The sequence below is a fragment of the Podarcis muralis genome, chromosome 3 (assembly GCF_964188315.1).
Source record: "Podarcis muralis chromosome 3, rPodMur119.hap1.1, whole genome shotgun sequence".
In the NCBI taxonomy this organism is placed as follows: Eukaryota; Metazoa; Chordata; class Lepidosauria; order Squamata; family Lacertidae; genus Podarcis; species Podarcis muralis.
Genome location: NC_135657.1, coordinates 21798875 through 21823659, shown reverse-complemented (window position 1 = coordinate 21823659; position 24785 = coordinate 21798875). Strand labels below are relative to the sequence as shown.

Below are 24785 nucleotides of genomic sequence, written 5' to 3'. Positions count from 1 at the left end.
CACTGGATTCCATCTTGGCTTAAGGGAAGACAAGATGCACGACGTGGGTTAAGAATATCTGGCAGCTCTGGGCCAATGTTTGACGGTATATATCTATAGTGGTGGTGAGTAGTTCTTGGCTGCTGCAGGTCACTTTGAAGCCATCACTTCAGGGGTAAAAGGATGACGACAGCGCCATGCCCTCGTACCTTTTTATTGGTGGGTCTATGCTGAGGAAAGAGGGAGTTGGAAACCAGAGATTTCCATGTAGAGCTAAACATTCACATGAACTAGCTCTGCCTAAGTCACGGGCCAAATCGAGCTGACCCAAGATTCAGTCTAAGAGGGTTGAAGCAGTCTCAGATCCACCTGGGGCTGTCAAAAGAGATGGTGGCAGCCATAAAGCTGCCCTCGGCTGCGTATTTAATCAGGGTTTCAAATTATAGGCAATGCATGGCCCTCAATTAAAGTTGGGGCCTGGATCTGGGTCAGCCTTGGGTGGCATCAGGGTCCAAACTGGATTGGTGTGGGAGAGGCAAGCACAGCCTTATTTACAACAGCTGTTACAACACTACTTTTCTTTTCAGGCTAATGTAACACAAAAGGGAGACAGTTACTTTCTGTAGTGGGAAAGATGCCTTCTAATCTTGATGAAGTCCAAATTTAATATAACAGAATATGATGATAAATTCTAAATCAGCGATATCCTTCCTACTACAGAGAGTAATAACCTCACATCCAGATGTTAAATTATTCCTTACAACAGTACGAAAGATAGTATCATAAGCAGTTACATACTGGGAGCCTATATATTCAGCACGGAAAGAAATACAAGACCGCTAATATTTTGGCACCAAGATTCTACAGTACAATTTCATGAAGCAGAATGTTAGCTATAGAGCACCATGATTTTGGGAATACAGGCGTGCTTTGTGCCTTGTATTGAACGAGTTAGCACATTCTTTTCAACAATAGTTAAGAAAGAGTCCAAATTAATTTACCTTCAGGTTTGCCCTTTTTGCAGAGTATGAATATTTCTTTTTCATTATCTGTCGCCTGTTCAGCAGTCGTCAAAGAGGGAGAACTGACAGAATCAACAGCCTCATCAGTAGCCCCATCAAACCAAGTCTTTAAAAGAAAACCATTTTTAAAAGTTACTTATCTTCATACATACAATCTCCCTCTGCCATATCATTCACAAACCAACATGAAAGATTTTAAAGCCAGTATTTCACCACATAAAACAATTAACCTAATTTACCTCAGGTACATCAAACGGAACTTCCTGATTATTAGCCTTAAGAATATCTGCTAGCAGCCTCAAAGTTCTTTCACGGGGAATACTGTTTTCTTCTTGCATTTTAGTCCAAACAGCGTCAGCCCTTTGCCAATCGTTGTTTACCTCTGAAGGGGGAAAAGTGAAAGAACAGAGGAAACCTAAATGTGGCACTGTCATTTTCTACTGCAAGCTGTTTCATGCATGTCTTCACATGAAGTTTACTTTCCCATATATAACCAACTTCCTTTGTTACTTAATCTGGAGTGGGTGTTTGAACATTCTTTTTTCAAGTTATTTATAATTAGAGCCAAACAGAATATTACACATCATAGGAATAATTCTCCTGCCAGTGTAGTCCTAATTTCCTTTTAGTTAGAAATCTTCATCGCGGGGAGGAGTTGCGGTGGACCGCGTGGCCACCTACTCTTCCCCAGGGGCGGGGGACGAAGTCCCGCGTTGCCCTGGGGGATCCCGACTGCGTCAGCACTCAGCCAGCCAATCAGCTGGCTGGTGGGGGCATGGCTGGGACCATTTAAGTGGAGGAGCAAGCCGGAGGGCTTCCTCTTGGCTCGCCTCTTCAAGCTCCCGCCCTCCCTCCCTTTTTTTCAGGTTTTCATCGGCCTTGCTATGGACCTCGGTTGGTCGCTGTTGAGGGGCCTGGTAGGAATTTTTCCACTTGGCAAAACTGGCATGGGCCATTTGGTTTTCGCCTACCTCGTAGCAATCGTCACAACTTTGTTAGGGTTGCGGTTAGGCATTGTTTGACCTTTTGATAGGAGAGGGGAGGTGTGGCCATTACCTGCCCCTCCAAGTGTAAGGGTATTCCGTTAAAGGAATCCGGGGGTGTGCATCTTGTCCGAAGCCCAGGGCAGAGCTAGGACCATGACACGACCCCGTCGGGAACACCTGGGGGAGCTCAAGTTGGTCTGCATGGACGGGGCTCCCCCTTCTGGGGGTTTACCCTTACCAGACTCTCTGCACAACGGGCAGGGGTCAGATATAGTCGGGTCCATTCAATGCCTTAGCCAATTACTGGTCACATTCTGTAATCAATAAGCTTCGAACTTGATCCCTTAAGGGGAGTGCAACCCCACTCAGAGCAGGCTGCATATGTACTCCCACACCATCAAAATCCTCAACCAGCAATATTTCTGCCTTGTATGGATTACTGTATTTTCCCGTGTATAAGATGCCCCCATGTATAAGACGCCCCCTATTTTGGGGGACTCCAAATTAAGAAAACAGCCTTCAGCACTACCTGTGCATAAGATGAGCCTGTTTAAACCTAATTTGGAGTATAAGACCTAGTCTTATGCACGGAAAAATACGGTATGTTTCCACTCCCCCATCCCTATCTACTACAATAAGGATGCCAAGCAGTTCAGGACTTTCACAACCTCTCCAGAATTACAAGTTGGAAGAGAGACAGCAATGGGGGTCATCAGGATATAGGCAACATGCTGATCCAAATCCCTGGCTCATCACCATTTCCCACATTCCAAGGTGCCTGAATATGGGAACACACAGTGAACACAGTACATGCCCCAACTCCTTGCAAAAAACCCTTCATATATTAGAGAGTTAAAATAACCTCTGTTCATCACTCGCCTTGCAATCAATGATGGATTACAGGTTTATAATAATTCTTTTTTTTGTGCTGAACTACGTGCCTACATTTGTAAACTGTTGGAAAACTGAATTTAGCTACCGTTGTAATAATATACAGAAATAGCAATGGAACCTCAGGAGCTGTATTGCATGGAACAGTTTTGAAAGATGGTTAGACGTGGGTTAAGACTATGGTTCTGTTTTTGCTCTTACAGCGGACAAAGCTGTTTTCTCTTTATTTAAGTAGATTGAATTGGTTGTGTCTTTTCTTGCTGTCTACAGATTTTGCACAACAGTGTTTGATAAAATTTGTATCTTAGATTTCTCCTCTCCCCATTGAAGAGAGACAGGCTGCTTGTTGGGAAAGGAGGACGACTCCCTCCTACTAAAGGAAGATTATGTTTGGAAACCCAGTTGCTTTATTATGGTGAACCAGTATTTGTAAAACAATAAGGAAGATTTTAAAAAAAAGCTGCTGAGGAAATGAAATGCAAGAATGAAATAAAGCATACAGCAAATATATTGGCCACTTCTCTTCTGAATGTTCTTTTTGCAAGCAAAAGAGGTGAATACTCTGCCAAGGTAGATGGAAAAAACCATGTTTCCTTATCTTATAAAGCGACAAGAAGGTGTCGTAACATCACACTGCTGAGCTGCAGTAAAGCAAAAATCCATCTGCTTCCAAAAAAACACAGTTCCATAGAGGTGGTTATATTGGGCTGCTGCAGCAAAAATAATGGAGTTACAGTTACTGAATTTCATAGCCTGTTTTCCTCTTTCATGGAGCCCTTCCTTCACCTTCCTAACTTTGGCTAACCACAGTTTGCCATTCCTGAACTGGAAAACTATGGTTAGTGCTAACCTTCAAACAACAGCTTGCAAACTCACCTCATATTGAGGTTTGAAAGTCTTTTTTTTAAAAAATGCAAACGATTAAGCAAGCAAGCAGTCAACAGATGCCATAGAAAATTACAGTTATGGTTAAACTAGCCCAACTGACCTGTATTGGTTGCTACTAACATGAAACAAATTCCTAGGCAAATATTACAGATGTCTGAATAGAGGAGAATTGCAGGAACATGTAGTGTATCCAATTCTACTCATACCAGGGCTTGATTGCACAAATTGATGCATAAAGGACCCTGCAACATGATGTTTAGCTATTTTCTTTGAAAAGCAGACAACCACTCCAAAATGTCCTATCAAACTGCTTTTAAATGACTTCTCAGTTTCAGAAACAGTGCACCATATGGTATGTGAGGTTCCAATTCAAGATATATAAAGTCCAAAGCCTTTATCAATGCGCAGCATTACGTAAGCAGTCCTTTGGATCCCAGGCCATATAAAACCTGATCCTATTAAAAGAGGATGAGACAAAATGTTTCAGAGGTATGGCACGCCTGCAAAATTCCCTTTCCGTCAATCGGATCTGCAGTCACCCATTGCTATGTGGCTCTCAATTTTCAATTGTCCTCGAATGCTTAACAAGTTGCCCACGTACTGGTAAGATTTTGAAAGGCTTTCAAGATATTCCTTGGGAGGCTGCGAGTGTATTTGGCTATCTTCTATTGAAAGCAATTATGTATGTAGCAAAGAGGAACATCTTTTCAAATTCTTTTGTAGACAGCAAAACAAGACAGCTCTTCAAAGCAAGGGGAGAAATTACACAGAGGATTCTTGAATTTCTGAGACATGGTTTAGTACTACACAATGATGGGAAATGGCAACTTTCTTTAAAGAACTCCTCAAGAGATAAATACCACCTATGCAGAAGCAAATAGGTGGTTTACAAAAACCTTCAATTATCGTTCAACCAAAGTAAGCCAACTGCAGAATGTTTCCCTATTCGAGTTAACACTCTAAAACTGGAAGAAAGAAACTTAACTGGTAAATTGGAATGCAGCTGAAGTACAATGAACAACATTTCACCCATGGGCAGGGCACTGAACTAAATGGACAAATGCCATACCAAATCTTTCACCCAACGAAAATGGCTGCAGCAGGGAGAAGAAATCTTTAACAAGCTGCAATAAAGCCCAGACAGCTTGGCAGCTAAAAGATAGTACACTTGAAAATGGCGGTGACCAGCCCACCCACTAGGTAAAAAGGAGATCAAGGATGGAATGTGAGACAGGCCATGATTGCACCCTGACCAAATGGTTGTGTCCAAAGGTCTTGTTTCCTCTTAAGCAAGCTCTAATTCTACTTATCTCCACTGGGCATGCTTGCTGCTGCTGAAAGTTGCAATCCAAAACATCTGGAGTGCACCATACTAGCTACCCTGCAGTAAACCCAATAAGCAACCTAGGCTGGTAGCAAATCTGTCATCTGTGATCTAGTTTAGATTCCTGCATTGCAGCCGTTTAGACTAGATGACCTTTAGCTATGTTACTTCCCCACACCTTCGGAGGAAGGGAATCAAGCCTATTGTTTTACTTAGTCTACCTAAGGAGCACAATGTGTGAGGTCTGAACTGGTTGCCCCAAGCTCAGACAGCATGGCTCTTACAAGCCATTCTCATGTTTCTATACCAATTATTCAGGAACTTTCACCACTGTAACTAAGGCAAGTTACAGTTAACTTAGAAAGCCATATTTTAAAGGTTTAACAGCTTATATTTCCATGCTTTACTTTCCTGCGTGTTTCGTGCAGCTGGTTTTTCCTGCCAAAGTATAGAACCATACATATGTCCCTACTGAAATTCCTTTTGTTAGTGTGGGCCCAGTTTGCCAATCTGTTAAGGACATCTTGAATCCCAATTCTGTCTTCTGAGCGACCCCTCCCAGTTTGGTGTCATTTGCCAATTGGTTGACCATCCCCTCAATTCCTTCGTCCAAGTCATTTATAAAGATGTTGAAACACAACAGACCCAGGACAGAACCCTGCGGCACCCCACTTGCCACATTTCCCCAGAATGATGAGGAACCATTAATGAGCACACTTTGTGCCTCACAATTCCAATTCTTTGCTCCTCACACTAAAACTACAGTTGCTGCCCTTTGTAACCCCTCCCACCAATACCACCACATCCTTAGACATACAAGTAAAGTGCATAGTATTAGTTGCTTACAACACTATTAATTTCTCAATAACGTTAATATCTCAATTGGTTGTTTTTTTTGTGGCTGCAAAAACAATTCTATTCTGAACATTGGTAAGTCTAACGTGAAACATACACGAGAATTTTCCTCACTTATAAGAACCAAAATAAAGAAGAGTCTGTCCATTTTACTTACTGCATAATTTTAACAGGTAGTAATACATCTCGTCTCTATCACATTCAAAAAGCTTTTGAGTCAGTTCTACCATGCTTTCCAGGGCTTCAACCTTAAACGAGAAAATATTACAAACACACACCACATTTATAACATCTATACATGACATAAAGAACTGCTTGGTTTATTAGACATTTATTGCATATGTATCAAGTTGTAAAAAAGTTATGATGGGGTAATGAATAGGTAGGGGATGTAGAATGAGCAAATAGGGAAAAGGGGAGTAGAAGAATGTGACTATGTGATGTGTGATAGAATTTTCTGTGCATGAACTAACATTTTAGCAATGATTTTCGCAACGTATAAATTGCGACGACAATGCACACCAACAAAAAGAGAATAAGGCTATCAGTGACTACTAGCCACAATGGCTAAGTTTTACCTCCATTGCAAGAAGCAGCATAGCCCTGAATACCAGTTGTTGAGAATCACAAGTTGGGAGAACACTGTCACACTTAAATCCTGCTTGTGGGCTTCGGATAACCATCCAGTTGGCCTCTGTGAGAACAGGAGGCTAGACTAGATGGGCCTTATGCAGCAGGGCTCTTCTTATTTAAGATCTTATATGTATATATTGCATGTGTTAATCAGTTCCTGACAATTCCCTATAATAGCAGTGTATCTCATATAGTAATCACTCTGCCAACATTAGTTAGCTGCTCTGAGGCCGGCTCTGGCCGAGGTATGAATAAATAATAATTCTTCTTCTTCTTCTTCTTCTTCTTCTTCTTCTTCTTCTTCTTCTTCTTCTCATCAAAAGTATGCCCAATGAAATTAATGAACATTATTGAAATTATGTATGATTTAGTTATGTCCCTGCATCGCAGGGGATTGGACTCGATGACCCTCAGGGTCCCTTCCAACTCTGCAATTCTATGATTCTACGAGTAACTTAAGTTCATTAATGTCAATGGGTGAGTATAATTAACACTGTATACAACCTTCTATATTTTCGACCAGTGTATTTGCCAATACAGCGGTACCTCTGGATGCGAACGGGATCCGTTTCAGAGCCCCGTTCGCATCCCAAAGCGAATGCAACCCGCATCTGCAGGTCATGATTTGCTGCTTCCGAGCATGTGCGTGACATCATTTTGACCATCTGCACATGCAGACGCTCCATTACTTCCGGTATTGTGCTCCATTACTTCCGGGTCGCCGCAGCGCGCAACCCGAAAATATTCATCCCGAAGCTACTTCAACCCAAGGTAAGACTGTAAAAGGGTATCTCACGTGCAAAACGATGTCACGCGCATGCCCATAAGTGGCAAATTGCGACCTGCAGACGTGGGTTGCATTCTGCTCATGTTGCGAACGGGGCTCCGGAACGGATCCCGTTCGCAACCAGAGGTACCACTGTACTTGTTTAGGCTGCCAATACCTTGTAGGAAAAAACAGGTTCATACTGGTTTTTTTCACCGTGTCAACATTCGCTCACTAACCAAGCTATTGTTTGTGATCACCACCAATCCTTTCCTTCTCCCAAGTCTTGTGGCTCATGGAGAAACTGAGGAAAGGAAAAGACATCAGCCCTCCTGTGGGGCTTTTGCAGAAAAGGTAAAACAGCAGAAGCCCAGTGGGATGGGGAAGCCATCTTTCCTCTCTCCTACAAAGATCTTGGAGGAGGAAAGGAGGAGTGATTTCTCTTCTTGCAAAAGCTCATTCTCCCAACTTCTCTGTAGGGAAAAGGAGAATGTTTACTTCTTTTTCTCAATAGGCTTTTACAGGAGAGGGTAGTAGCAGCTGGGCCTGTGCCTGAAGTTCTACAGCGAAGGCCTAACAAGTTGGCAAGTAAAATGATAGAACCCTGAATATAACATACGGAATGGGAAAGACAAGACAGGTGACTATCCTACTCAATAGCTGTAGACTGTTGTTAACTGGAGGCCCTACTGAAAGGTAGTTAGTACATGCAGGTCCTGCTTTGCAAACACAATGAGCTCCCAGTAAATCGCTTGATGGTGAGTGTTTGCACAACAAGCCAATGATTTCCATTATTTCCTATGGGAAATTTCTAATCCATGATTTGTCCATTCTCCCTCCCTTTGCCTGATCTCTCCTGCTCCCTGATTTGTCAGATCTCTCTCCCTTCCTCTATGCCAGTGATGGGCAAACTTGGCCCTCTGGCTGTTTTGGGACTACAACTCCCATCATCCCTAGCTAACAGGACCAGTGGTGAGGGATGATGGGAATTGTAGTCCCAAAAAGAGCTGGAGGGCCAAGTTTGCCCATCAATGCTCTGTGCCTTCTGCCCCAAATGGCTGTTGCTGACCAGCAAAACACAAATATGTAAGGAGGTGGGCTGTTTGGATATCTGAATCAGTCATTTGTGTAGCAAGGTTTGGGTATAACGATATGTGTTTGGATAACAGAAATTTTCAATAAAGAGCATTCTGATAGTGGGAGGTGCATGTACACACAAACTAATTAAGTCTTTTTCTCTTGGATTTGGATGGTTACAATAGAAATGATGCAAAATTATTGCCTTAAATTAGTAATAAAAATAAAATTTTCACCATACACAAACCTGATTATTTGCAATACACTTCTCTGCAAACCACTGCAGTCTGGTTGGTCGAGCTCTTAAACCAGGTGTCTGCAAAACAAGATTTCAGAGTAACTAACCACTTGTTGACTTGGAATAATTCCTTAAATGCGGAGGATTAATATGCAGTTATAACACAAGATTACTCGAGTGGTGAACTTGCCCACTAGATACATTTTCATGCTACAACATTTGAATATGAGGTTTAACACTTTCAAAAACAGTAGTGGTACTAAATATAGCCATGCTGTTTTAACTAAAATATTATAAGAAAAGTTCTGTATTTTTCAATGTGTTTAAAAGCAAAATGACTTCTGGGATATAAATATAAATAAAGCTGAATTGTTTGAGTCTGAATCTTTTTGAGTACTATGTCTTAGTGACTAAATTGATTTGTTATATTTGCTTTGCGTGGGACAAGTTGTGTCTTGGGTTGGTCTATCAGCTGCTAACTGCAACTTAAGTTAATATTTATGTATAATCACGTGCTCTTTGGTTTTATATGCAGTGTTTTTTATTATTCTGATGTTTCTATGATACTTTAGTTTGGCTGCCTTAAATGTCAATTACAGCATAAAGGAGGGACACTATTTTTTTAAAAAAATAAACAAACATAATTCTTTTGCCATTCTATTTACTTATTTCTGAAAAAATCAGGCTCCCAGTAAGTAATTACAGCAATTCAAAGAACTGTGCTATTACCTGTGTTGCTTAACTCAACTCTACAGAGACCAAGGTGGTCTGTTGCTTTTCTATAGCAGATAAACTCTCTATGTTCTGACAACAGCAGTTCAATACCCAGGGTTATTTCTTTTGCTATCTTTGGTAAAATGGTATTTATTCGCAACCTAACTAGAAAAAATGTTTCCTCATCCTGGTCTGTTTAATTCTTCCATCTCCCCCTCCACCAATTCCTACTTCTGGCCTGCAAATGTGGTTGTTAAGAACACTTCCAACAATGCAAGTTAGGCAGCAAAAATTTCCAAAGAAAACACTAAATCAACTTTTGTCTCTGTGGAACAGCCTTCACAATTGTCCGCAACCAAATGGTTTTCAGAGTTTACAAGCAACCTGTTCTCAGCTACAGGGCACTTCAACAAGAACATTTATTTGCTACTCCATTGGCTAATAGCTCCTCTCATGCACTCCGGACTTTTCTTCTGTATATCAAACCCTTTATTGATTCTATCAGCGACGCTAAAGTTGTCTGAGTTTTTTTTAAAAAAAGATTATAGAAACATAGTCAAAAAGCAAAATTCCTGCTTGCCCCTCTCCTGTCCCCAAGCACAGTCCCACATTCTGGCCTTTTACAATGAATAGTGGGAACATTCTGCAGCCAAGTGTAGCTGTTCTCTAACTTCATGTATATTGCAACATTGCAGAGTGGTACATACTGCCAAAAGATCTAATCCAGTATTGATTCTTGGAAAGTCCAAAGCAAGCTCCAACATCATGACTGGGATAGAAATTATCAGAAACTGGCTGAAAGCAATCTGGCAAAGTTTGTGGCAGTAGCAGAAACACCAGTGGCATTTTAGAAACTTGGCGGTTCATATCTCTCTCTCTCTCTCTCTCTCTCTCTCTCTCTCTCTCTCGCACTCTACTTCTCCCAGTACCCAATGCCGTAGCACTATTGATGCTGTGAATCTGATAAATTACTACACAAAGGGTGCCCAATGGCACAGCACTGAACTTCTTAAAGAAAGTTAACAGGGTGACAATGCCGGGTGCTACCTCTGATGTCCTCCCCACAACCGCCAAGACTGAATGTGATCTGGCAACCATAATGTCTGCCTGGAAAAACCCTGTTCTAAGATGCCCCCCCTTCTATCTTTTTAGCATAGGACTATCAAATCATTATTTTATGTCATATGGATAAGTGACCATCAAGCAAATTCAAGCCAACTATAAACAGAAACCACTTGTGTATAATTTCATAGCACACATGATACTGGCAAGTGAATGCATACAGAAGAATTGGTGGTTTTAAATACACCTCTTATGCCTCCCCTCCCATCTGATGATCTCTTAAACAATTTCACAAGACTGGGGGTGGGGTGGGGAATCAGTGAGAACTAAAGAATTAAGATCTTATACAACATGCCCATGGAAATTAAAAGAGAAGAAGTATGTTACTTGAATCTCTAGATAATCCTCTTTGTGACATAGCAAAACTCAAATGCGGCATTCACTTCCAACTTTCAATATCATTGCTGCTCCAAATGCCAATGATCTAAATGGCTTTAAAAGCTGAAAACTTTATATAGCAAATCCTCCTCTGTTAAGAAATGATTGCTGTGCCCATCACTACAAGGACAGCTGAGTTATACAGTGGATATTCTTGTGTTTCATTTTGAAATTGAGAAGTGTTTTCACATATAGTAGGTTCTCAATCATCAAAAGAACATCTAGGTCAGATTAACTAAATCTCTAGGGCTTGCACGATAGTCCATATTTGTGGCTTATCTCTAACCATCTTACTGAATTTTCAGCATTGTGCCTGGTCTGAAATTGAGACAGCTGTAATGCAGTACATTGTAAAAAGAAAAGAAAAAGGGAGAACCTGTGCTGTAACCTACAAAAAAATCTTCAATAACTTGTGGCTTTTATTTTCTTTTACTTACAGTGAAAACATTAGGTTTGCCAGCAACAACACACCACTGATTGTTACTTGCCTTCCTTCTGGAAAAGACAGCTTTTTATCCATTCTCCATTCAGTTTTCTAAAATGTTTTCTTTTCAATACCATATGAGGCTTAAAACAATGTAATCTTTACTGCTCTATTGTTTTGACTTCTCCCTATGGATAATTATGTATTTGGACAGCAGCCCAAATTGCTTTTCTACTGTTGTTTGTTTGCGGCTGTTGGTGCGTGCGCAAAATAACTATTTTAATGTCTTCACGTGAAGCTTAACTAAATATTATTTCACCACCCAAAGGCCTGGAATCTGAGAATGGTGTGGGCACCACAGATTTCCTGCGCCATCTGAAAAACCGCTCCGGAAGCCACCCAGAGGGTGTGCAATGTTGTGCAGCAGAGGTGCAACTAGGGGGTGGGAGCTGGGAGGGCAGGTGAGATGTTCATTGAAATTGGCAAAAAAATTACAACAACCACTGACACCCCACACCACCCCCAAATGAAAGCAGCAGCAAAAAGCAAGTTTGTTTAAATCATGTATTCGGATCCAAGGTAGCATCCTGCCATAAAAGCATTACAGCAAAAAAGCCTTCTGAGAGCCTATTCTGTGGAACCAGCATTCCTGCCGAGATACGGCAGACACCTACTATCAGTATTTTCTGAGAACAATTGAGGTCACTTTTGTTTCAACAAGCCTTGCCAGCTGGATAAAAAAGGTCTCTGCCGTAGGTGTTCGTTTTGTATTGTTTTTAAACCTATTTTCAGCCTTGTTGTTTCTTTAAAACTATTTTATCTGTTTTTATGACACGGCTGTAAACTTCCTTAAGACATTTAAGTAAAAGGAGATTTGTAAATTAATAAATGGTTGTGGTGGTAGTAGCAGCAGCAGTATTAATAAAACACAGTTATGGGAGCTACAGCTCTGGCTCCAATGGGCAATTGTCTCACACATAAGTAAAAAAACAGCCTTGAATATCCTTTTAAAAATAGTAATAATCATTTTTGCATTTTACAATGTTTTAACAACAAAAAATAAATCTAAACAAATTCAACCTACATTTTCTTCGACTTCTCTCCCCCTCTTGCAGTTCCTTATTCTATATCATATTCTTACTACATAACCAATTCAAACCTATTTACAAATTTATGTTCCCTTTTAAATATTTCTTACTGCTCGCGTTTAGGTCAATCCTGCTAACGTTTTTAATTGTTTACAATTTGTCTTCATATATTCAACAAATTTTCCCCATTCTGTTAAAAAAAAAGTCTCATTCTGATCTCTTATCTTCCAGTGAGTTTTGCCATCTCTGCTTATTCCCTCAGTTTTAGTTGTCAATCATCTTTCGTTGGAACGGTTTCTTTTTTCCATCTCGAGGCATATACCATTCGGGCAGCCCAAAGCCTTGATTTCCAGCTATGGCTATGAAGATTGTACTATCATTGAAATATTCCATGCCGTTATGTCTAATTTCTTCCTCTGCTATAACTTTAAAGTAAACAAGGACTTGTTTATGAAAGGCTATGATAGCCAGTTACCAACACACTCTGAACTTTTCTAAGATGAAGATATTGTGTGCCATTAATCTATTCACACACACGCCTTGCACTTTTAATGTCTTATTCTTCATATTCCGATGGGGTTGCTTCTGGTTCCCAGGTGTCACCTTAAGACCTTTTGATGTAGCCAGGCCTATGGAACTTTTCCCATTTTTAAATCTGCCCGTCATTTTATTGGCGTGTTATATTCTATTGCACACACTGTGTACACTAGTGTTTCTCAACCGGGGGCCATATGCCCCCTGAGGACTCCCAGGATATTCCAAGGGGGCCACAGGTGAAAATTGCGTAAATGGGGGACCACGGCATGAGACTAGGGGGCCACCGAGGGAAGAGAGAAGTGAACAGAACAGATAACAGAGAAGTAGAATGAACAGAGAAGTGACCATGCTTCCTGCTGGATGGGATTCCTACTTTGTATATGGTAGAATCAGGTTTCAGTCATGTGAATTATTTACCCAGCCTAATGTGGAACTGCCTTAACATAATGGACAGAGGTGATCTTTGGTTATCGCTCACAGCAACAGAACTGGATAGATATAGAAATAGATATAGGTATAGGTATAGGTATAGGTATAGGTATAGGTATAGGTATAGGTATAGATGGGGGAATCTGCTGGTGCTGCTGCTTGCTCGGTTTTTGTGCTGGCCTCAGAAGAAAGCCACTTCTTCCACAGCCAGCACAGAAGGATGAGACCCTTCCTGCATGTGCATCATAGAAATCAAGGGCATGTCAGAGGAAGCAGACAGAACTCTATTTCCCCATCACCAGCTTGCCTTTTGACAACCACCACCACCATATCAACAAGCCCCTGTTAAGAGTAAAATGCAGGGGAGTTTTTGCAGACCTTAAGCTTTTTGGGGCTCGCTAACAAGGTTGTCCTAAAGCATAGTTCAATGCAATGTGAACAATCAGGAATAAGTTGCAGTGAGCCTTGGGCTCTTGCACCCTCTCTTATCCCTCTTCTTCCCAAGCAGCCTGGAGGAAGAGTTCAGAAAGTATTGCTTACCTGCACCTTGTAGTGCCATCTGGATCAACAAACTGAAGTTAACATTAACTAGTGGCCTGTGACAAAACAAGCCAACTTCAAATCATAGTTACCAAAGTTGGCATTTTAACTACAGTTAAGATTGACCATTGTTCCAGATCCAAAATGGCATGATAAACTGTGGTTTATCAAAAGCGGAACAGAAATTCCTCCTCCCAGCTATGTAGAGGAGGGGAGGGCGAGCGGTATTACAAAAGAACATAAGAAGAGCCTTAATACTAATCTATTCTTATTTACATTACAATACTGTTTTCCCAGCATATGCATTGTGTATCATTAATCTATTCATTAGTCACTTTCTAAACAAAAGTGTCTTAAAGAAACAAACATTAAAAACAAAGGAAAAGAAACCTAAAATTCTCACCGATAACATGTATAAAAGGGCAGATTGAACTCCCTCTACCACACTAAAAAGATGAGCAGAAAATTAAGGTCCAAGAGCCAGGATGAATATAAATGGCATTTCCTGGTTCAGATAGTGGTGTTAGGTGTGCCTCCTTGGGGAGAGCACCCCACAAACAGGGAGCCACCACTGAGAAGGCCTGCTGTCATGTTGCCACCATCTGTACTTCCTTCAGAGGGGGCACAAAGAGAAGTGTCTGGGCCTGGGTTTGTTTACGTGGTGTCCTTGAGGTATCAGAGTCCTGGGTGCATAAGGCTTTATAGGTCAAAGCCAGCACTTTGAATTGATAGCCAACTGGTGCCAGGATTGGTGTTGTATCTGGCCTCTGAACTACCAGCTGTAGCTTCTATATTCAACTATATTCAAAGGCAGCATATACCAACATCTCTCTCGCACACACCATGCAAAATAATTTGTTCCAGCCATCTCCCATGCTCAATAGGTCACATAAATAATCTTGGAAGCTAAATTTCTTTGGAACATCTATATTAAAATGAAATCATACTTTACAAATAAAGGAACATCTTGCTACAATAGTTTTATCTCCACTACAAAATTGAGTTTCATGTTGATTTTATACAGATACGCAGAAAAAGCAATTTGGATGAAAGGGTGCTGTAATCTCTCAATCTCAGGACCCAGAAATATTTTTACAGTAGATTAAAAACATACAAAACCAATGGTATCTTGAAATCGGTTGGTATTGTAATGCATGTCCAATGTTGTGCTGAAATCACTGTACTGCTTTAATTTCACTAAACATTATATGTATATAATCAACCCTAAGTAGCTCCCTTGTCAGGTCTGAGTGCCATCATCTACTTTTACTCTCAAGTATCTCAAGAATCACTTGAACATTTGAGTCCTGTCAATAGTCTTACACTGAACAGATTCTTTGGGGAGCATAATATTGTACCAAGAGTTGGTGCTACAACAACAATAGGAAACATGGCATAAAGGATGTGGAAACATTAAAACATGAGTGAAATATCACATATTGAACTTTTTAACACAAAGCACACTAGTAACAGCTTTCACGTGCAGCTGGGTTATTCAGAAGAATGAGCTGCTGTCAGCAGCACTAAAGATTTTTTCCCACAAACAGGTATCATCTTCACATTGTCAAATTAAACAGTCTTACAGAGACACAGTCTAACAGAGTCACATTTTGAAACAGGGATATTCACTGCATTATATCAGGCTGTGATATTCTGGAATACCCAGTTTCACAAATTAGGAAGCAAATGTAACTCATATGATAATGTCTGTGCTGCTAGACCCAATGCAAGGTGCTTGTTGACTTTCAAAGCCTTGAGCAACTTAATTTGAAGGGATGCTTCTCTCCATATGTGCCAGCCTAGGCCTTGTGATGTGAAGGGGAGGAGATTCTTGTGGTTTCATCAATAGGCATGGCTTACAACATAGCTCTTCAGGAAGGTTTTTTGCAGAAGGGCAGGCTGGATAAGGGAACTTTAAAAACACCTGCCACTGATTTGTACTGTTTGGGGGTTTTATGCTGTGGTTTTAATTTACTTTTAAGATATTTCTGATGCACTTTTAGTGGAGTAGGAGAGCTGGAAAAAAATTCACATCTAGCAACCAATGTGAACCTTTGGTTTCAGATACGAGTCTAAAGAGCCTGGGACACAAATTTTCACGGCCCTCTAGTGGCAATGGTGGCTAGAAGTAATGTATTTAGTGGAACTCTGAAAGTGTATACTCGATTCTGACCAAACTATGTCTCCTAGAGTACAATATTCATAAGGATTGTTTTTAATTTGCATTTATTTACTTAAAGCATTTGTATACGGCTCTCTCAAACTATCAGGGTGGTGCACAGCAGTAATAAAATAAAATAAAATACACCAACAAAAATTTAAAGCAGTTCAGATCATTAAAATGACAGTCTACTCAAGAAAAGTGTGTTTATTAAATAATTTTAATTAATTTATTAAATTACTAAAAATAAGATTCAGAACTTTGTTCTGTGACCCGTCCTAAGGACTCCAGGTATAGGGTGGTATATAAATTCAATATACAATAATAATAACAACTATTTAATAAACCTATTTAAAGGTGTACTTCATATACTTCAAACCACTTCAAGTAGCAGAACATGTATTCTATTCATATACATACAACTTCAGTCCAAATAATAGGAAGTCTATGAGTCTAGCATTAACTTAAGTTTCATATTAAGTACTCAGGTGCAACCCATGTTAACACTAACTATGGTTGCATATCCACTGGCCAATGCTGGGAACAGGTTTGAAAAGCTGGCTCCCAATCTGTGCCGGCTATTGTTTGCAAGGAACTACTACATCTACACCAGGTCTTTGGACCAGGGAATACTATTTCTCTTGGAGGAAACTTGTAAATAAACACTCATACCAAGAGGTAACCTGTGTTTTAAAACACAAATTGTCACTACGCATATACGTAAACCCCCTAACTTGCTGCCTATCTATCCCTTCTGAACAAATTATAGCCCAAGATTCTGTAATTGCTACAGATTGGTCTTTGGCACAGGAGAACAAGCAAAATTAAAGAGCTGAAAAGTGAATGAAGCATATTAAAAAAGCTTAGATGAGGCTCCATCAAGATTATGCAAAACTAAGAAATCTTAATCCAACATAAAAAGGGCAAGCAAGAATGCCAGATGTCTACTTTCTCTTCTGATAGACTAGCAAGAGGGAAAGTTTCTGAAATTAATGTTTTAGGCTGTTGTCGTCTGTTGACATTATATTTGCTAATCCCTAAGTGAAACACAAAGTTAAGTGAGTGGTTATTTAGGAAAAACAAAAATGAAAGGAACTGACAATTTGTTTAAAGTTTTGGGGGTTTTCTAAGACAAAAAGTGCAAATAGACTGCAGGGCCAGAGTCTACTTGTTTAGACACCAACAGGGCAAGCAGCATAGGGGTGATGGAAGATTAAGTATTTAGGGGAGGTTGATGAAAAGTTTGATGTATAAGGCCTTTTTCTCTTACCCTGTACACACGTTTTTGTGCCTTCACATCTCTAATTCCCTCCCTTTATTTTATTGTTTTAACCTTTTCGATAAAGCTGTTGGTGATTCAGAACCAAAATTCACCCAATCAGATCAGGTAGTACACTCAAAATTATCACTGAAACAATAATTCAGGCAAAGCTGTGAATACCATTCAGTATTTTCTTTCACTTTTTTAATTTAAGCAATTATTAATAAGTCACCTTGTGATTTACTAAAAGGACCTTTGGGTTCTTTCCCTTTACATTTGAAAAGCTTAGCCTCATCTTTGCAAAAAGATTAACTTCTCTCTTTTCCTCTCACTAATGTAAACTGGTCAACTAATATGGAGTTTGGGAGGGGCGGGGGGAGAAATGCAACTGTGTTAGAGGAAAATAATCACAATCTGGGAAGGCTCTGAGGCTGCCCTTTTGACTTATCAATTTCAGTAAGCAAAATTTCAATCAAGCCTAGATAAAATATACTAATCCTAAATAGACCAAGTTTGTCACCTACCACTTTCTATAAGCTGCTTACCATAGTGGGAGGGAAAAAAATGCTAAATTAAATGCCAAACAGTGGCAGACAGCACTTGTTTGGCTGATTAACTGGTAGACAAGCATTACAAATAAATCTGAGCATGGTCTGCAGCAAATTAAATTCCAGTGCTTTAAAGAACAAAGAATTTGTTGGGAAAGAGGATTAGCAACTTTACACCCAGGAATGCAGGTTTAATTTAATTGTTCCACAATCCGAGATTTAATATGCAAATATCATTTGGATATTTAATAGTGAATTTGACAAAGTAAGGAAACAATTCCAATATACAGCCAGGCCGCCTCGCTTCTAACTGTAATTATACACAATGGGGGGAAAGGAAGCCTAGTCTTCCCCTGACTCCTCCACCCCCCCCCAATCTTTCATTACTAGGATTGGGTTCTATTAACATTAATCAGAACAAGACTAATTAAAGGTTAAAAACTTTAAATATATAATTCTAATTAAAACTCTAAATAGTTGTATGATTAGAGTACTGTCGTTATAGCCTCACCTCAATGATCTTCTTGGCTTCTTTATATTTGCCAGTATTCAGGAAGGCAAAGAAGAGATCATAGAGCATCATCATTTCACCTCTCTCTTGGCTTATGAAATCCATTGCTATAGGAACATTCATAAAAAGCAGATTAGGTTACCTGTTTAGAGTCAAAAGGAACATGTCACAAGGCAAATGGCTGAGTCATTGGACACCCATGCCATAGCATCACGTGATCACTTATAGCTAGATGATCTAATGACATGTTCACCTCTCCATACATGCACCTGAATACCACTTTCTAGATGAGTTTGATTTTTACCATATCAGAAAGACTGGTCTTTTTCTGAGGAAGATTTATAGGGGGAAATTCATGAATTGTCGAGCTAAATATTCTTCAAAGACAGAACTGAACAGAGTTTGATCATCGTCACTCATTCTTTCTAATTTAAATCATACTGAGGAGACCTATTGGAATCAATGGATTTAAATTTATTTTGTGAGGTCCTTGAGATATTATTGGTATCTCTGGTGCCCCCGAAAACTTTTAAATAATTCTTCTTGATCACAGGACATGGTTTGAACATGTGATTCCAAACATTACTGCTGTGACACTCAGTAATAAATGGCTAAAACTGGTTGGGTTAAGGTGTCCCCCTACCATAATGCAGGGCAAGAACAGAAGAAAATCCCAATTCATAATAGCAGCAACCAACCTTTCTGCAACAGTTCGGTGTTTCCTTTTTGTATTAATCTGCTCAGGACATCGTGAAGTCTAGGAAAGCTGCCATACTTCCTATAGCAGTCAAACACAGCTTCCATGGCTGCTTCTATGTCATCCCTTAAAAGAAAATCCACAACATGTTAATAATAATAATAATAATAATAATAATAATAATAATAATAATATCCCGCCCTCCCCAGCCAAAGCTGGACTCAGAGCGGCTAACAACAGTAAAAATAGCACAGTTTACATAAAATCACAATTAACTAAATACATTCTAAAATCAATTCAGAATCAAATTAATGGCAACCATTGGGCTAGAGTTCTATGAGGATTACAGAAGGAGGGGGTCAGACTGTGCCTTGGCCAAAGGCCTGGTGGAACAGCTCCGTCTTGCAGGCTCTGCGGAAAGATGTCAAATCCCGCAGGGATTTTAGATGGAAGAAAAACAACAACGTATACACCGAACCTCAGAAACAGTCACCTATCGCACTCCAGTCCAGTCCAAAAAAGGATCGAGGAATAAAATGCATCCAATTCATTTCCTAACACTTCACCAGGAACCTCAAAAAGAGACTTATTTTGACTTCTGTACAATACACAAATTATTATAATCTAATTTTTTTCATTAACTGACAGATCAAAAGAATGGTCACATATGAGTTCTCATATCTAGATGGCCCTACTTTATTATACGGGAAGTTCTTTGAATCAAATATGAAGTAAGATCTAATCTGAATGGTAACGGGGTCCACAGAAGCTGGGTTCATTTTTTTTATGAACTCTGCTAACATTGAGTGTGAGCCCCTCTCATTCAACAACAACAACATTGGTCTAGCCTATGTGTTTAAGAAAGCTGTTTATAAAACATTTTGATTATATACTATGCGCAGTGAGTTTTGACGATTCTGAAAATTAAAAAGCATATTAGAAGCACAATTCAGTTTCTTCAGAAAAAGCTTATTTTAGCATTTATATTGTGTTATGCCATCACATAACCAATACAACAAATTATGTGATTTTTTTTAAAAAAAGAAAAGTCCATTCCACAACTATTTTCAGAAGGTATTCTAATTCTGAAAAATATTATGAAATTAAAAACAAATTTAGAAGCGATTTTACTGCATTCCATACGGAACTGTAAAAAAATGAGCGGAGCTTGATGGATCGCTACCTTAACCCCTTTACTGAGCCCTGTTTACAGCGCATCTTCTGGCACCCCACAGAGTCATTTGAATTATTGTCATTTGGGGTGAAGACTAAATTACAGGTTAATTTCAAAACTGCAAGTGGATGATGTCGGCTAGATTACTGTCATACAAAAGAAATACTATGGTAGCTACCACAGATGGGTATAAAGCTTTATATAATCAGTGTTTTCTTCTGCTCTGGTTGCAAGTTCAGTTAACACCCATAGAAACAGCTTGAGAACTCCCAATAATTCCACCTAGGGTGCAATCAAATTTATACATTCAAGTTCTCAATGTTTATGCTCAGCTTCTGACAGTGACTCTGAAAAGAGCAATGGTACTGTTTCAGCTGCATTCCCACAGCCCTAAATTGACTGTTTAGGTCAAAGCTATCAATAAATGAATGAATAAATTAGAATGCCAATCAAACAGACACATTAATAGTATTCATGCTCTAGATATACATTTCTGAAGGTATTTAGCCTGTTTGCGTAAAATAATGAGTCCTGGAAATGAAGAGGGGTTAACGTACAAGTAGCCATGAATGTATGTCTAAGCATTTGTAAATGTTTTGCCAATCGTAAACTCAATGTTTCACCAAGCGTTATGCGAATGCTACAATACAGTGGTACCTCGGGTTAAGTACTTAATTCATTCTGGAGGTCTGTTCTTAACCTGAAACTGTTCTTAACCTGAAGCACCACTTTAGCTAATGGGGCCTCCTGCTGCCGCCGCGCGATTTCTGTTCTCATCCTGAAGCAAAGTTCTTAACCCGAGGTACTATTTCTGGGTTAGCGGAGTCTGTAATCTGAAGCGTATGTAACCTGAAGCGTCTGTAACCCGAGGTACCACTGTACTACCACGGCTTCTGATGTCTGGTTTCAAGAGACTGCAAAAAGCTAGTTCCATATCATCCAAGTATAAGAAGCCAATTATTTTTACATAATGCAAAGTAAATTCAAGGGTGTGGATCAAAACTACCATGTGTGCTTGTGAGGCGTTGATGCCACCCTTCTGACTACAACCGCTCCTGATGAGGGGACCCACCAAAAGGACCTCATGCAACACCAGGGGCTTCAACCAGGGCTGTGGGAAAACTGACAGAATTGGCGGTGCCCCTGTGGACAAGCAAAACTGCATGGGCCAATCACATTTGTTTGCAGCATACCTATAGAATGCAGCTATTACACATAAATTAGACAGGATCTTACAGGTCAGGCAATCTACCAAGAGGTTCCCTTGTTCAAAGCTCCACCCAAATGTGTGATATGCAGGAGATTCCTTCCAGAAGGCTTGCAAAGGAACACTTCCCACTAGACTACCTTTGGCCTATCAAATGAAGATAGCTAAGCTAACGTTTGAAGCACAGAAACAGTGGTACCTCGGTTTTTGAACATCTCTGTTGATGAACGTTTCGGTTTTTGAACGTGTAAACTTGGAAGTAAATGCTTCGGTTTCCGAACAAGCCTTGGAAGTCGAACATGCCACACGGCTTCAGTATTGAGTTTTTGAACGTTTCAGAACTCGAATGGTGTTCCAGAATGGATTACGTTCAAAAACCGAGGTATCACTGTATATCTGATCTAAAAAGCTGTCTTTAAGGTTCTATTTGATGTGAACTATTATCAGATTACATTTACTTTAAAGACACAGAATTAGAGCAAGCAGCTAATAAATTCAAAAACAAAACTGAGCAGTTCACTAGACAATTGAGCTATTTCATCTATACTCATCTTGCTGTTCAATGTGGGCTTTAGAACACATGGCACTTTGCTGTTCTATGTAAATGGAATAGTGAAATCGTATTAAAAAGGAAATACTATCCCATTCCATTCTAACTTGCATGTCAGCTGCAATCACGTGTATTAGTCTCAACACTCACATGATGTCATGACAGTCTTGACACAGCAAAACACAACCTAATTTGGATTTCTGTGACGTAGAAGGAATTTTATCCAGAAGTGCCTGTGGACACAGTGGTCTTTCCCAACATGCACTGCCTTTAACGTAGATAGAGCTGAAGGAGGAAGTTGGAAGAGTGACCGTCTTTCCCATTTCCTCTTTCCCTTTATGAACTTTTCAAGGATCAGGTTAATTCTACTGGATCCTAATTTTACCCGGATCCCTTGACAAAGCAAAGTATGTAACATGTGCTTATTTCCTTCCATCTTGGGGTGGGGTGGGGGAAGAGGGCGAGAAGTAACCAGAGTGGTAGTACCTAAGGCACTCACTCAAAAATAAAAATGTGTCCACAGGCTTAGATAGGTTGATAAACCCTGGTCCAATCCTATGCAGGCATACACAGGAATAAATCTCATACTGCTAAATGGGTCTTATGCCCAGGTATGTGTGCTTAGGATAGCAGACCAAAACATTTTGCTTCAAATAAGAGTAAGGCACAAGGTAACTATTCCAATCTTGCAATGAGCCAATATGTGATTGCTCACAAAACTAGCTCAGATCTCAAACTGAATGAACAATAAATTATGTGTGGCCCTGAAGGGCAAGAAAAGGTAAAAAAAATACAAGAAATCTTCTTGCTTAAAGGGTGCCACTTTCTCAACCTTACCTTCTTTACTTGCTGTAAACAACTTTTCCAAACCTAGAAGCCTGCTTGATAAAAAAAAAATACTCTAAATATTGATTTTAATTGGAATGAAGTGCTTCAGTGTTCTGCATAAAGTGTTAGTGAAGTGGCAATTTACCTAAGGGGTTTACTGATTGAAAAGCTCTCAAACCTGAAATCGCTAGAGAGGAAGAAATAAAAAAGGGGAGGGAGAAAGAGGAAAAAAAGGGACTCTGGGAAAGAAAACCACAGAGAATGCCTCAAAAACAAATCCCTCTGCAAATCTGAAGCATATGTTAGTGTGGAAGGAAATCAATTCAGTAAGGTACAATCAGCTTAAAAAATATTCTGTTAAGAGAACGGGGCTCTTGAAAGAGCTAAATGCCCCCCCCCCTTTCCGTTCATCAGCTATAACGAGGAATTTTCAAGGAGACTGGTGTTGCAATTACAACTAATCCTCCCAAAAAAATTAACTGTGTTGAAGGCTTTGTAATTTCCCTAGGTACAATTTAGCTGTCACTTACTTTAAAATTTACTCAAACATGCGTTCCGAACAGCACTAACTTCACATGTCAAGTGCTTTCCAGCCAATTGAGTCTAAACTGGAAGTCGGTGTTAAACAACTGAATGATTAGACAAGATAGCTCATTTCCCTGCTCTTTTGTTCAGAATAAAATGCCACATTTACATTATCAGGCTCAACAGGATTTTCTGACAGAGGGAGAGAGAGGGGGGGAAAAAACTCTGGTGAACACTGTCCGTACTAAACACATGAAGCCTGTCATTTACCAATCATCCTTCAAAAAGCAATAGCAATGAATGTAACTTAATTACGACCCAATGATCCTTGACAAAAAAAATCATCTTATCACTGTCCTGTTCTCCTAGGGCAAATGAACCATTTCTGTCCTTTGGCACTGATGATGCAAAATTTCTAATTGCAATAATGGAGTAAGAGAGACAAACCTTTGCTTCACTCAAAAAAAAAAAGTGTGTTTTAAAGAGGAAGAAAACAATCTAGAAATGATGTGGACGTTTGAAATAAAGATGCAAAAAAGCTGCTGGGGGAGGGCGTTCAGAAAAAGCAGCGATTTTTAACAGACTGATGGGAGAAATCAACAAATTAATAAAACAACTTGCCATAATTTTTAATGAATTGCTATATTTAAACTTAGACAAGGGCTACAGAGACACAACACGTCTTAGAAAGGGGACTGCTAAAATTTTGCGTCCATGGATTGCAGTGTATATGAATCCATAAGTCTCTTCAATGGACAGCAGGAGTTGTGATTTAATCAGTAACCCATTGAGAACTTAAATTCCATTTCTAGGTCAAACTTCACCTGGTTAAATCAGTTGTTTTCACTTGTCTGAACTACAAGCAAGTTTAACATTTTGTCAGTGAGGAGGCTTTTCTCATTTTGTGCCTCAGAAAAAGATTTCTTAAATGGCTGAACTCAAATTGTTCACTGTGCTTCAGGCCATGTCTTCCAATGACGTTTTGGGCAATGACTGTAAAAAAAATTCACCTATGCATTCACGTTGCTATCTTCTGTTATCTTTCTCAGTTGGTTTCATTTGCCCTCCGAAACATTATCATGTAGCCAAACCCGATGTGCTTTTCAGCATAATCTCATTTTTATATCCAGTGCTTTTTTATATCCAGTGCTTTTTTTCTATAAAAATAGGCGTCGATACTCACCATGAAGTTCTTACAGTAAGTGCCACACTTTTTAACAACAAAAAGAGGTGCCAGTACTGTGTACCCTTCAGTACTCCCTGGAAAAAAAGCACTGTTTTTATCAGTGTTTCCCAAACTTGGGTCTCCAGCTGTTTTGGACTACAACTCCCATCATCCCTAGGTCAGGGATGATGGGAGTCATATTCCAAAAACAGGTGGAGACCCAAGTTTGGGAAACTCTGCTTTATATGATCACCGACTGGCTGGGAT

The 24785-nt window shown here is 39.7% G+C and overlaps 1 protein-coding gene across 1 annotated transcript in view; it reads right to left on the bottom strand.

The window, feature by feature from the left end:
* The window catches only part of LRPPRC (leucine rich pentatricopeptide repeat containing), a 116225-nt gene that overhangs the window by 28223 nt on the left and 63217 nt on the right, over positions 1 to 24785 (bottom strand). The window contains exons 24-29 of the mRNA XM_077925527.1: positions 19071 to 19195; positions 18373 to 18479; positions 8669 to 8737; positions 6103 to 6193; positions 1241 to 1383; positions 981 to 1107 (exon numbers count right to left, since the gene is read on the bottom strand). Of these exons, the coding sequence (XP_077781653.1) occupies positions 981 to 1107; positions 1241 to 1383; positions 6103 to 6193; positions 8669 to 8737; positions 18373 to 18479; positions 19071 to 19195 (662 nt within the window). The remainder of the gene's footprint in view (positions 1 to 980; positions 1108 to 1240; positions 1384 to 6102; positions 6194 to 8668; positions 8738 to 18372; positions 18480 to 19070; positions 19196 to 24785) is intronic.